At 40.3% G+C, this 14045-nt stretch overlaps 2 protein-coding genes across 4 annotated transcripts; one reads left to right on the plus strand and one right to left on the minus strand.

Moving 5' to 3' along the window:
• The first annotated feature begins 305 nt into the window (after positions 1 to 305).
• On the plus strand, positions 306 to 8105 carry LOC306999289 (uncharacterized protein). 3 transcript variants are annotated; one of them, XM_079613825.1, is made up of 6 exons: positions 306 to 497; positions 701 to 862; positions 4555 to 5010; positions 5252 to 5778; positions 5938 to 6004; positions 6080 to 8105. In XM_079613825.1, the coding sequence occupies exons 1-6, from the start codon at positions 491 to 493 to the stop codon at positions 7588 to 7590; spliced, it is 2730 nt and encodes a 909-aa protein (XP_079469951.1). In that variant the 5' UTR covers positions 306 to 490; the 3' UTR covers positions 7591 to 8105. The 3 variants fall into 3 exon arrangements, with proteins under 3 accessions (XP_079469951.1, XP_079469950.1, XP_079469952.1); XM_079613824.1 differs by lacking the exon at positions 306 to 497 and having other exon boundaries at positions 632 to 862; XM_079613826.1 differs by lacking the exons at positions 306 to 497; positions 4555 to 5010 and having other exon boundaries at positions 632 to 862.
• Positions 8106 to 9967: 1862 nt separating this feature from the next.
• LOC306998533 (uncharacterized protein) lies at positions 9968 to 13798 on the minus strand. Its single transcript, XM_079612716.1, has 4 exons — positions 13489 to 13798; positions 11940 to 12071; positions 11507 to 11644; positions 9968 to 11259 (listed from the first exon to the last, which is right to left on the minus strand). The coding sequence occupies exons 1-4, from the start codon at positions 13571 to 13573 to the stop codon at positions 10961 to 10963; spliced, it is 654 nt and encodes a 217-aa protein (XP_079468842.1). The 5' UTR covers positions 13574 to 13798; the 3' UTR covers positions 9968 to 10960.
• Positions 13799 to 14045: the final 247 nt, after the last annotated feature.

Consider the following 14045-nt stretch of genomic DNA (forward strand, 5'->3'; position numbering starts at 1 on the left):
AGGCAAAAAAACAGTAGGCCTATGTGAAAAAGAAGTATGTGCAAGACTAAAAAAAATGGTCCGAATTCACAGTGCTCATAAAAAAGTAGGCAAAAAGAACCCGGATGACCCTGCTACTAGGCTAGTTCTGGCGAGATTCTGAAGTGTGCATTAGACACTTTATTATTCCATGAGGATTTATGAATGAAAGTGAAGCGACGTAGCTGATGCTGGTCACATGGTATGACAACATGGCGAATGTAGTAGCCTGCCGCCTATGCCCGGATTACATTCTACACACATGTATACTATAACGTACGTTTTTAGCGGTCGTGAAGCAATTAATTATTCAAAGTAACCTATGCTATTTCGGACGCTGCCACTGATTCTTTCATTATGGCAATTAAACTACGTTCAAAACACCACAAAATCACTTGATGCGCAACAAAAAAATAATGTGACTTTGCCTCAACAGTAGATGTGATTGATAACTGGACTCAATGGAATCATCATGGGGGGTTTGTAACATTTTTATAAAACTATTTTATTAAACTGTTTTAAAACCATAACATAGCTGACTGTTTTAGGATGTGGGACTGCAGTTAGCATGAATGCAAAGCATCAAATTAAACTTGAGAAATGGCTACTTATGTAAGTCAAATAATTGTATCTGGCTTCAAGAAAGGGCATTCAACCGAGACTGCATTAATGTCGTTCACAGAAGCCCTACGGATCGCAAAAGCTCCTTCCAAATCATCAGTTCTCCTTCTCCTGGATCTGTCTGCTGCCTTCGACACTGTAAATCATCAGATCCTCCTGTCCACCCTCTCATCACTGGGCATCACAGGAACTTCCCTCCTCTGGTTTGAGTCCTATCTCACAGGTAGGTCCTTCAGGGTCGCATGGAGAGGGGAGGTATCCAAAGCACATCAACTGACCACAGGGGTTCCTCAGGGTTCAGTTCTTGGACCGCTCCTCTTCTCCATTTCACCACATCACGTCTAGGACCCATCATACAGGCTCATGGTTTCTCTTACCATTGCTATGCTGATGACACACAGCTCTACCTCTCATTTCAATCCGATGATCCCACAGTAGCTGCACGTATCTCAAGCTGTCTGGCGGACATCTCGGCACTGATGAAGGAACGTCATCTGCAGCTCAACCTGGCAAAGACTGAGCTTCTCGTCATCCCTGCCAATCCGTCTCTACAGCACGACTTCACTATCCAGCTAGATTCAACCCCAATCACCCCATCAAGGTCGGTCAGAAATCTTGAAGTAATATTAGATGAACAGCTGACCTTCACAGACCAAATTACAAAGACCGCTCGATCATGCAGGTTTGTACTGCACAACATCAGGAAGATCAGGCCTTTCCTAACTGAGCATGCAACACAACTTCTTGTCCAGACCCTGGTTATTTCTAGGCTTGATTACTGCAATGCTCTTCTGGCTGGTCTTCCATCATGTGCAACTTAACCTCTACAAATGATCCAGAATGCCGCAGCCCGTCTTGTCTTCAACGAGCCCAAAAGGGCCCACGTCACTCCTCTGTTCGTCTCTCTGCACTGGCTACCACTCGCTGCTCGCATCAAGTTCAAGGCATTGACGCTTGCTTACAGATCGACCACAGGCTCAGCTCCCTCCTACTTTCACTCGCTCCTACGAGTCTACATCCCCACCAGATGCCTGCGATCGGTCAATGAGCGACGGCTCGTGGGACCATCACAGAGAGCCACAAAATCACTCTCCAGAACATTCTCATTCACGGTTCCTTGCTGGTGGAATGATCTCCCCCCCCTCGTCCTGAATGCAGAATCCCTAACTACATTCAAGACACAACTGAAAACTCATCTCTTCTGTGAGCACTTGACATATATATATATAAACTTTACCTTTAATCCTCCCTTGTTTGGCTTATGCTACTGTGAGCAATGCCTGAACTTTGTATTTTGAGCACTCCTTGCGTTGTTTTTGCCTCTTCACGATGACTCGCTTGCTTTAGTCCTCAGTTGTAAGTCGCTTTGGATAAAAGCGTCTGCTAAATGACTAAATGTAAAATGTAAATGTATCTACAATACAATGAAAATCTACAAATCTACAATGTTGCTCACAGTCACATGCTACTTCTCCCGTGAGCTCAAACAGATGATGGGAGATGATATTGATGACATCACCACAGCTCTTTTTTGACTTGTCAAACTGACAGTGTTACAACAACACTCCCTGGTCTCCCCTAAACTTATACTTAAGTTCATTTGCAGAGGCATTTTTTTTTCTAACCTTTTAAAATTTGTCATCTTTTATAGCAATCAAGTTCTTAAATTTAGGCTGTGACCAATCACATGAAATCAGAATCAACCAAATCCATCTTTTTTACTGCAGAGGCGGCACAGGAGCTGCATCTGAAGTGGCATCAGTGGCGTAATAATGTAACCTGAAATCACTGAAAACAGACTGACAGCCTGTCTAGAACCCGCACGCAGAGACGAGAGTGATAAAAGTCCTAGTACTAATGGTGAAATATCAGCTCACTTGCAACACCTCTCGTCCAATCAGATTTGAAGAATGAAATGAACTTTTGTGAGTGTATATAGACCTCACTGAGTTCAGCTTGTGCTCCTAATGCACTAATTACTTGCTCAAGTTTCATAAGCAAACCTAAATCACACGCTTAAAGCTTGGCTGATTTTCTCATGAAAGCAGTGGGAGCGGTCCTACTTTGATGTACATGGAGAGGAAGCTTTATAATGTGTTTACTTTTATGAATTATTAGGACATTGTTTTCATTAGACATTTATTTCAGAGTGCAACAAAGAGCCTGTCAAATGCATTGCAAGAACACACATTTTCTAATAATAAAAAAAGATCAAAGTAAGATGTAAAATTTAGCACAGTGAGTAAATCAAATAGGGAACAGAATACTTTTTATTGCATGGCACACTGTAAGAATATTATATAATATCAAAAGAAACCAAATGCTGTGCATCAATGGAATGTATTTGATCATAGTTGATAAAGTCAACTGAATTAGGCTATAATCAAGTAAGAAATGTGGAACGAACCTGTTAAGTTCAGTTCAATTAAATAATTTCCTGTAAAATATAATACAGTTTATTTTTACCACAGTCATACCAAGAACACATGCGAAGAATGCAAGAGAAAACAGACATCCATTAGGTTTTAATGAGTACTTTTAAGAGAAAGGACAACATCTATTGTTACCATATGAAAGTGAAAACAGGATGTAAACAGCCAGGTCTGGTTTCTCCTGCGTTGCCAAGAGCTCGGCAGCCACATCTGTTTGTTCTACTGGGGAATCTCTGAGATCCTGGGTTGAGGTGTTTAGGAGCCTCTGTTGACCACATGCTTTGTGAATAAAAATGCGTGCATTTTACTGAGAAATTATGAAAAGAACCATGAAACACACACACACACACACAAAACAATCATTTGAATTAACATACAGAAAAATATTATTATATTAGGTTTATATGCAGTGCATCTGCCAAATCAAATAGTAAATATTACATGAAAGGGCATAATGAAGACATAAGTATATAATATATACATATAAACACACACATTACACATTACACATTACACAGATGTGTGCATGGCTAGTCGTATGTGTGTGGGAGCCGCTTCTAACTAACACCAGAAGCTTTAAATGATCCCACAGCAGGTTATGGCTGGCAGATGAAAACAAACACATGTCAGTTGTAATTAAAGATGTCGGTTGTAATTACAGATGCTTAAGCATAGAATTAACCCTGTACTAACGTGTGAAAGGGCTCAAACGCTGATTTATTCTCATTGATGTGTTTCTAGAACACTGTTAACTATAAACATTTATATTTATTTTTTTTACATGGGAACAGAATTGGGAGACAATGTATCAGTGGAAAAATAATAAAATACATTCTCAGTTTCATCTGCTTTAATAGATTGGGATGAAGATTTATACATTAGGAGACTTTATGAACTTCAGTTTAATATTTGTGAGAATTAATGTGATTTCCAATTATTAATTTAAAGAAATATATGTAAAACCTACACAACAATAATAACTGATGAGGATGGTGATGATTTAAATTCCCTTTTGAATCTGTGTCCATCAAACACCACGATAAAGTTCTCTACATTTACCTGTCTAACATGGAGCGGATTTTTTAATTCTTTAAAAATCGTACGTGTAAAAGTATCATGGGAACTCTATGGGTTAACTGAGGCTTGGAGAAACCTGTTGCCAATTAAGTGTGTGGAATGCCACATATAGACATTTCCTCAGAACTTCCACCACAGGTTGCAGAGCACATGTTCCCTTCCAGACAGAAAACATCACTGCTTTAAATCTTTAAAATGTTTGTTTCATTCAGATTTTTTGCTTTCACAGTTTGGAAACAATTAAACTCACCATGTGTTTGACTCCGTACTGATTCATTCTCTGGATTACAAGGGACCCGAGTTTAAGTGTCTTTTAGCGTTTTCCTTTACACAGTGCACGAGCTTGCGATGGAAACTCAAAGGTTTTTATTTCTCATTTGTCTGATGATGAGTGGAATTTGCACAGGAGTGCACTGCCAGAGGTCTCCATCCAGAACAGCAGATCACCAGAGCCGATATTCAGTTTATGCTCCAAGACGCCCATCGGTTCCCTACACAGTAATACATCCGCAGAACAGCAGAAGTGGCAGTCCGAAAGAAAACCCAAGGACCATCACGGCTGAGGTGTTCAACCCACAAGGATGCACGGGAAGAGGTTGCCATGGCTCGCCAAGACCAACAAATAATGATACTAAAGAGTGCAAAGGCATCGGTTGTAAACTTCCTGCAAGGATGCGACAAGATCCCAAGCAGCATTCCTGTGTTGGAGATGCCTGCATCAGAGGGTCAGATGTTGAAAGAAGCAGACTTTCTTTTGTCCATATGCAGGACAGAGCCGAGCAAGTATTGGGGGAATTTCCGGAGTTGGGAACTCGAGGGGGGCCATCAACTGGAATTCAGTTAACATGCGACATTAAACCAGGTAAATAATGATAGAATGATTTCTTCCACGGTGCTGGGATACCAGTCCTGTGTTTTCACAATAGTGATATTACACTTGTTAAATTACACACCATTCATTCATGGCCATGCAAAATTGATTACATGTTGGATTGTTGCCTATACTTCCTCAGGCAGTTTGTGGAAGCATGTCAATTATGTGGCAATATTAAAGCATGCTTGAAATGTGACTCAATGTCATGTTTTTCCTACATTTTGACCAGGCACAAATGAGGTCCAGTCTGAAGATGCATTGGTGTTGCATTTGCATTTGGCAAAAGATCAAGATAAACTGGTGGCCCAGCTGCAGGGACAGCAAGCTGAGGTTAAGCAAATTCAGAGCACACTGAGAGAACAGCAAAGTGCTCTATTAGCCCACCAAAGGGAAATACTGGACCAGCAACGGATTATGTTTGAAAAGATGGAGGAAGTCAAGACCCAATACAGTTTTCTTCTCGACAGCGTCAAGCAGTTATCTGTACAAGGCCCGCAGGGAGTCACCGAGAGCCATTTGCATGGTCTCCAATCCCAGGTTAGAAGCTATTCTCAGGAGGCCTTCACAATGCATAAGATGAACATGGATGCTAGTGTTACGGATGCTGACAGACCTCTACTTGGCTGTGGATCCTGCCGAGCAGATGAGTACTGCGACTTCAGTGCAGACCGACCACGTTGTGAGAAATGCACGGTCTGCCCTCCAGGATTCTTTCTGGTGGCTCAGTGTTCGATTCATGCCGACAGGATTTGCCAGGTATGTTGTTGTCATTGAGGTTTATGTATATTTTAAAAAGGTCATTTTGATTAGATACATAGTGCACAGGGCTTGACATTAACTTTTTTGCTCAGCAGCCAATATGGCTAGTGGTTTTAACTTAAAAAATACAATATGACAACTAAAATTGTCCCATAGGACAGAGACGAATGCCTAGAGATGACGAACATATGTAAAGAACGCAACCAGTGCCTCAACACACCAGGTAAGCTGCCTACCAGACTTCCAGATTTGTTTAAGAGTAACTTCCTAAGAGACTAATCATAGTGCACTGTTTCAGGAGGCTTCCGCTGCTCCGGCGTGTCGGAGAGGGAAGCAGCTGCTGGGATGTGTGGGCACTCTTATTTTTACAATTCTGAGATGGAAGAGTGTCAAGCCTGTACAGAATGCGATGCTCAGCCAATGACGTCCCCATGTTTGGCCACGAGTGATGCGGTGTGCGCCAACCCCTCTGAAAGCAGACTCTCTGTTTCCTGGTCTGGTAATGTTGACCTAGCCAAGGGTAGTGAGTTTCCTGATAAGCAACTTCATATCCGTGGCAATAGTGACAGAAGCCTTCTTTCCAGCACTGATGGTTGGATAGTGCTCCACCAGCATGGTCTCGTTTGGGTCGACCATAACCTTGCTTTAAGACATGGCTGCCGCAGCTTTGTCCAAGCGTGTTTGCGACTGAATGCCAGTGAAGGTGAAGGTCGGGATCTGAGTGGCATGCGTTTGGAGCAGCGGGAGGGGAAGTCTATCCAGAGCGCCAGTGTGAGTGGAGCAGCTGCTGTGGAGCCAGGTCATGTGCTCTACCTTTCTCTCAAGAGTGCCGCCAACCAGTGTAGCCAAGACAATGAAGACGTGCACCTTCAGAGCAGCCTAATAGCACCATTCAGCCTGCTCTGGTTGTCCCATGACACAGGTGCAGTTGCTATGACTGCTCAGGCCGTTGCCTCTGCGCATTACCACACCAACTACCGCCCTGCCTTCCGTACCTCATCCATCTCAGACCCTTACATGGTCGGCCTGACCCATGACAATCGTGGGGTGCGCTTCAGGGAAAGCGGCACTGTGAAGTTCGTCCTTCAGCAAGCATTGTACTCAATGGGTCAAGCCTGCATCTCAGAGGGCTTCTACTTACTTGCATACGTGAACCACAACGGAAGCAGTGCTGAGCTGACCCGTACATTCAAGCCTGGTGTTCATTACAGAGATACGTCTATATCTCTGTCGGCTGCCACCACTGTGGACTCTGGGGATATGCTCACCTTCGAGATCCTTGCACCCGCGCAGTGCAATGTGCGCTACTTCGGCGACGACTCTGGGATTAGCATGCTCAGTCTGGTGTGGATCCCTTCGGCTGTGTCCAGTGCCCTGTCAGCCTCCGTGTCCAGGAAGAGTCTCCCCTCTGGTGCAGTGCGGAATAAGGCCTTGTTCTTCCATCAGACAACCCCAGCAGTTCCACAGGTTGCACTTGCTGGAACCAAAGATCACAGAGACTTCATCTTTCGGGAAGCAGGGACAGCAAGTGTGGCCTTAGATCTGCGGCTTATCCACTCATGCAGTTTAATCAAACTCACCTTGCTCCAACAGAGTGGGTCTCAGGGGGTTCAGCCAGCCCCTGTAGCTCAACAGATTAGTGGACACATGCCGGAGGGAAGTGTATGGGCGAGCGTGGGACTGAGGGGATCGTTCCAGGTGCGTAACGGCACTGTGATCTTCGCTACAGTGGACTGTGTGAGAGGGCGCATCAACCAAATCGCCCATGATGCAGGAAGTAGCATTTCTATCCTCTGGACAGCTGCATGATCATAGCATGATTCAGCTAGCATGATTTCAAACTGCCATGCTGATGTTTTTACTGTCTTTATGCATTTTGCTGAGGTACTTTTGGATGATGGTTTTATTTAGGCATGAATGAGTCGTTGATTAAGCTTAATTTCTAAATCATTTTCTAACCTGACAACCAAATAGTACAAAAAGAAAAGTTTGCTCCAGAGTAGATTTCTGGGTGATAAGTATAATTTTTTTTTTTAAAGTTGAGAAAATATGATTAATTTACTCTTTCTTTTTTATTATTATTATTATTTACGGATCTTTGTGTGATAGGTTGTTGAGTGGTTTAATTTTAAAATGTTATTAAAATGTTTGCATCTATCAGTTCTGATCAGGTATTTTCTTTTTATTATATTTGCACTTCATAGCATTCGACAAATGTATTATCTACGTAGGCCTATATTTCCTTCATTATTTGCTGTTTTCCTCACCTTAAATGAGGGGACGTCTTACAGCATGTTTTGTATCTTGCCTGCACTTTGAATAAAACTTTCAACAATATGTTGTTGTTATTTGATTTTTTACCAGCAAAAGTGGTAAACATTTTCTGTTGGTAGTGGGAATCAAATGCAGATGTTCTGCGGCACACAGAACCAGATGTCTTTGATTGTGCTCTGTAATATGCAGGTTTCGTTAAAACAGGATAAAAGTAGCCCTTTGGCCTCCTTTATTCTTTTGTGTTTATGAAATAAACTGAAATTATGACATTTAATTTATCGCAAATAATAATACAACTACTTGTACAAATACACCTTTTTTTTTAAACCGTATACTGAAGCCAAACTAGGGCTGAAAATAGGTTTATAATCTCAGGTAGCATGTACACAGACTTGTGGTTTTCCAAGACATTTGGTTAATATTAAAGCTTTACTGGGAGCAGGGGATGACGTTGATCTTAAGTTATTCCATAAGGAGAAGAGTGTGATAGACTGAGCCCTTCAAACGGCTAACGTGAAGCACTGAATTATGGCTACTTTAACAGGGTCAGGTCAGTTCTTGCAGACGGCCCTCACCATACAGCCCCCTCTAAAATTTCACACAGATGGGACTTAATCAGTGGTTAAAAAACGAGAAAATGATGCTTAACTGAGAAAATCAGACATGCAAATACCTTTGTTTAGCTACAAATATCTACCTCACTTAGAACATATTCAGCAACATAATGTATAGAGATTTAGATGCTAACCTGAGTAAATCAAGAGTCTATTTTTCTCTCCGTCAGGACAGATGAGATGAACTCTGTGGCTTTCTCTCTGTGCAAGGGTTAAATGTCTGGTGAAGTGACAGTTCAGGTGTTCAGTGTTAGAGGATGTAATAATACTACTGTTGTGTTGAAGCCTGTACTTGATTTAAAGTGAAACACCTGGAAACATTTAAAGTTTGTTGGGGGAGCTTAAAGCTTATTTTTACACTATTCCTATACATCTTCTCAGCCAGTAAGACTGAAAGTAGATTATTAAATTATGAAAATATTATTTAATTTTTTAGTTGATGTATCAGAGGCTTTTAAAGTGATACTTCGTCCAAAACTAAACATATCACAATTTACTCACTCTCCTGCCATTCCAATCATGCATGATTTTCTCTCTTCTGTGTTAGAAGAGATTTTAAAATATATCTTATAGAGACTTTTTTGACAGTCAGTGGAGTATAGTGTTGTTTGGAAGGAAAGTCATGCAAGTTGGAAATTAGATGAAGCAGAATTTTTTATTTGTGAACTTACATAACACAAATGTTTTCTCATGGGATCTACAATTTGAAAAGAGCTACATTTGGTTACGCATTATTTTGATAGTCCACTTTAGATATTCTAAGTAACTTTGCAACTACATCAACTAACTCTCATTAGAGTATTAGTGGACATATTAGGGTTCAGCTTCGGGTTAGTAGAATAAGTTGACATGTAGTTGCAAAGTTACTTATAGTCAGTAGAATTTTTAAAGTGGACCATCAAAATCAATACTCAACATTTTACCCTAAATGTTTAACTTTCATTTGTAATATTAACAATCATTATAAATATTTATATTATGCAAAATGTATTAATTAATGGTCAAACCTTTTTAGCTTAGAATTTTATAAAAAAGAATGTAGGCTATATTTTTTATATAGGCCTATGTCCATGACCCCTATGCTATCTTTTGTTAGTCTCAAAGTATTAATGAAAAAATTTAATTAAGAAAACCATATATATCTGTCTTTTTAATTCAACATGCTTTATATCCATTACTTAATGGTAATGGTTTGACTATCCATTACTTCTTAGATAGTTAAATTTGTATTTTGACGAGTCCTAATTATAATTAGTCAGAATGTCAATTACACATATATCTACAATAATTGTACTAGTGAGAAATTAAATTCGAGATATCTCTAAATATGTTTTGACTAGTCTAAATACTATTCAAGATATCTGTAATGATGTTATAGAAATCTTCAACTGACACGTCATACATACACAAATTTGATTAGACAAACTGTATCTCTAATTCAGTTTAGACTAGTCAATATTATACTTTCAGATCTGAATTGTACCTGCTATGGCAGGCTGAATTGGCATATGTGGCAAGCTGTTTTAACATTAAAAAATGTTTTGACTGGTCTAAATTCCAATTCCAGATATATATTCTGTAATATTAAGTGGATGATCTCCACACATAATGTGTTGACAGTCAAATACTTTTGCTTCAAACCTGCTAAATTATAGCCTCAGCCCATTTAGACTAATAATATCACAGGACCTGTGTTTGGCGAAATATGGTCATTTGCGGGGGAATTTTTATTTCACAAATTACAGACATGGCTGATTTGCGCAGGATTAAGATACACACACCCGTTGCAATTACAAATTACTAGGTCACCAGGCAATAATTCTCCCGTGCGAACAGACTGTAAGGACTCATACAGAGAGAAGTTAACTCCAGTAACAATGTTCTTCCTCAAAACGCTTTCAGTTTTAACTGCTAGAGTGCTGATTCAGTAATGAAATAAGTGAAGACTTTATGAATCAATCATTCAAACGGATTTAAAATATTATTTTATGTACACATCTTACATGCATGATCAAGTATATCCTAAGGTTCTTTTTGTACCGTTTTCTGCTATATAGGGAGAAAATGCGGTTTCGAATGCAGCCACCAACTTTATCAAGCTATTTTCTCTTTTTCATGTGGGAGAAAAATAAAGTAGAAAAAATTCACAAAAAGAGATTTAATTGGTGATAGACATCCCATACGAATAAAGCACTGATTTGATCTGTAACAGTACTTCAGTATGTGTTAGGAAAGAACTCTGAATCTATGGATACGTTTCATGACAATCATGACCGTTTTCAGCACTGCCTTCACACTGGAGGCTTTGGGGAATGACGGCAGGCTTTGAAACAGGGTTTGTTAGTTTGGCGGCAGGCTTTGGCACAGGCTCTGACGGTATGATGGCAGCCTCCGGTTTCGTGGCAGGTTTCGACGCAGTCTTTGATGGTTTGTCGGCAGGCTTCGTTGCAGGCTTTGCCAGCAGGCTTCGGTGGTTCGGCCACAGGCTTCGGTGCAGGTTTAGGGGCAGGTTTAGGCACAGGCTTGGGTGCAGGTTTAGGCACAGGCTTGGGTGCAGGTTTAGGTACAGGCTTGGGCGCAGGTTTATTCACTGCATGAATAAAGATGGTCAACTTTAGTCAATCAATTTAGCGGCATTTACATACAGCACAACACTCAAAGCAGATTTTACTTACAGACTGAATTGTATTTTAAGCATTACCCATCTTCTGCAAAGCCATGCTGGGCTTTAAACAGTGCTATGGGTAGAATTCAGGTACTTTGAATTGAACAAAACTGAAAAGCCAATGAGAAAGCTGCCCCACACACTAATAAAGTAAAAAATATAATATAAATACCTGTATTTGGAGCCATACACTGACGTCCACATCCACTACCGCAGCATTTCTCATCGTTCGGACAGTCACCGTCATAGGCACAGAACTCCACACACGTTCCTGCTCCAGTTATTTTGCTTGGACACTCTCCTGGTTTTGCTGTTATACAGACACATGACAGAGAAACCATATCACTGAATGCTGAAATTCTCATTCACTGTAAAAAAAAATGTTGAAAATTAGTTTTGGAAGTCGTCAGTAACCGTAGTAGCCTACTAGTGAAGTCTTTTTACTTCAAAGTGTCATGTTTAGTTCAATGTGTTACTTGCGCTTTTTTTTTTGGTTTTTCATTATTTGTGAAATTTACTAGCAGTTTGTGAGTGACAACTTGTTTATACCATTTTTTCAGTGTTTCTTTTGGAAGACCTCTAGCATACGGTAAATTGAAACTCACTAAAAATAGGCGGCACACACGCAGTCCCACAGGGAAATTGACAGCATTTGTGTCCTTCAGTACAGTCGATATCAGAAGTACATCCTCGACTGGACGGCACGACCGTCAGCGTCGCCGGACACTGACCAGACACTACAGAAGAGGATTCAAGAGTATCATTAGTGAAGACAAGGAGTTGTGTAATCGTTTCAGTATTTGTAAGTCAGGTGTTTTGCGATACACGCCTCAAACGTGAAAATTCACATTTATCAACTTCAAGTCTCAAGTCGAACATTTAATTTAATTGTATCAGTTAGTTTCATAGACAAAGTGATGTTACAAGCTAACCCACTACTAGGGTGTAAACGTGCAAAGTTGATATATATAGGAGACATAGGACAGTTTACATGTTCAGAAATTTACTATTGTAACTAAATGTACTGTACACATTTAAAAATATTTATATTTAAAGGGGTCCTAATATTATGCCCTAATACGAAGACTTGATTTTTGGGGTGTACTAGAATATGTTTTCATGTTTGATTGTTCAAACACTACATTTTTCACATATCAGCTCCTCCCAGTCTGGTTGAACGTGTTGTTTTCGATAAAGCCCCTCCTTCCGAAACGGTTAACTGGCCCAGTGTTTTATGATTGGAAGCACTTCGCGAGGTTTCGGGAAATGCCATGCTCTATAACCGCAAGCTCTTAATCAGATGCAAATATTAAAGGTGGGGTATGTAATTCTCTTTTTTGGCCATTTTTTCAAAATCACTAAAAATCCTATTCCTAACCCACTTACAGCCACTGAGTTAGAAGCACTGAAATAAAAATTAAGCAATTGAATCTGTGGAACGGGCAGGACTCAAAAAACTCCAGCCAATCATTTCCAAGACCACCTAGAATCATTGGACAGTAAGTGCGTCAATCAATCGGTCTGACCATCCCCCCATCCATGTCCATGTTCTTTGAATGGCTGGAGTCAAAGGAAAGAAGGTAGGACCATTTGAGTTGTGTATTTTTAAAATCTGCCAGCCGTTTTGCAAATCACATACCCCACCTTTAACAATGCCCAGTTCAGACCCTGTCCTGACAATATTAACAAACAATATTTTGCTGAACGGATTTCAAGCACATACTTTGCAAGTACGGATTGTACAGGACGTTTCAGAGTGGTTTTGTTGTGCGTGTAATTTTCTTATAGGTACGAATACGATGTTATCCACCATATAATCATATTTGTCGGCTATGGTAATACAAACAGTAATGATGAAATCATGGATAATTTTCCTAAGGGGCAGTGAACAGTCTTACGAAAGCAAGAGCTTACTAAAGTAAAAGCAAACACTATCAATACTAAATGTTAGCAGGCTAGCGGAGGCAAAGCTTTGCCCTTCGTATAGCAACTAGCCTGCATAAAAACTTATTATTAGAACTGTGAAAACTACAAAAAAGACACTATAAGTTGTGATCCGGAAGAACTTAATGTTAATCCTAATCAAGGACAACTCCATTAGTTGCACTTGTACATTACTTCAAGTTTCATAATAAAGTTAAAAGATCTTCTCACCTTTGCCTTCGGCATCTGTTGTGCTCAAACATGCAGACAGACACAATAAAACAGCACTCAAGGTGCAGTACACTCGAGCGGTCATCCTCTTGACCAGAAATCTCACAATGAACTCTGCTGGAAGATGCGCTGAAACAGTGAGTCAGGAGGGACGGCAGGGCAAACAATACAATGAAAAAGCGTGTTGCAGCTTTAAATCATCTGCTCAATCCCACAACACAAAATGCTGTAAAAATGGTTTAGAGCGCTTTTAACGGTCTAAGGGGGGTGTGGGCAGGGCATCTCCGACCCTGATGAAACTCACCTGCCTGAAGCTTAATTGCCTAACCTTGAAGACCTTGATTAGTAAGTTCAGGTGTGTTTGATTAGGGTTGGCTGCGTTCAGGCCGTATGTTTGCCATATAGGCAAGGCAAGGTTTATATATCACATTTTCATACACTATGGTAATTCAAAGTGCTTTACACAGAAAGGAATTAAAATAATCACAAAATAAAAGCAATGAAAATTAAATCAGTTATTAAAGTAATTAAAAGAGATATAAAGATGATACAGTTAT

Source organism: Phoxinus phoxinus (assembly GCF_949152265.1).
Source record: "Phoxinus phoxinus genome assembly, chromosome: 5".
Taxonomy (NCBI): Eukaryota; Metazoa; Chordata; class Actinopteri; order Cypriniformes; family Leuciscidae; genus Phoxinus; species Phoxinus phoxinus.

Excerpts from the sequence above, each read along its gene's own strand:
- LOC306998533 (XM_079612716.1), bottom strand. The coding sequence starts at position 13,573 with ATGACCGCTCGAGTGTACTGCACCTTGAGTGCTGTTTTATTGTGTCTG. Across the intron at positions 12,072-13,488 it reads AACAGATGCCGAAGGCAAAG|TGTCTGGTCAGTGTCCGGCG; the intron begins GTGAGAAGATCT and ends CCTCTTCTGTAG. Across the intron at positions 11,645-11,939 it reads GTGTGTGCCGCCTATTTTTA|CAAAACCAGGAGAGTGTCCA; the intron begins GTGAGTTTCAAT and ends TCTGTATAACAG.
- LOC306999289 (XM_079613824.1), top strand. The coding sequence starts at position 688 with ATGTCGTTCACAGAAGCCCTACGGATCGCAAAAGCTCCTTCCAAATCA. Across the intron at positions 863-4,554 it reads GTTTGAGTCCTATCTCACAG|GAGTGCACTGCCAGAGGTCT; the intron begins GTAGGTCCTTCA and ends GAATTTGCACAG. Across the intron at positions 6,005-6,079 it reads CCAGTGCCTCAACACACCAG|GAGGCTTCCGCTGCTCCGGC; the intron begins GTAAGCTGCCTA and ends GCACTGTTTCAG.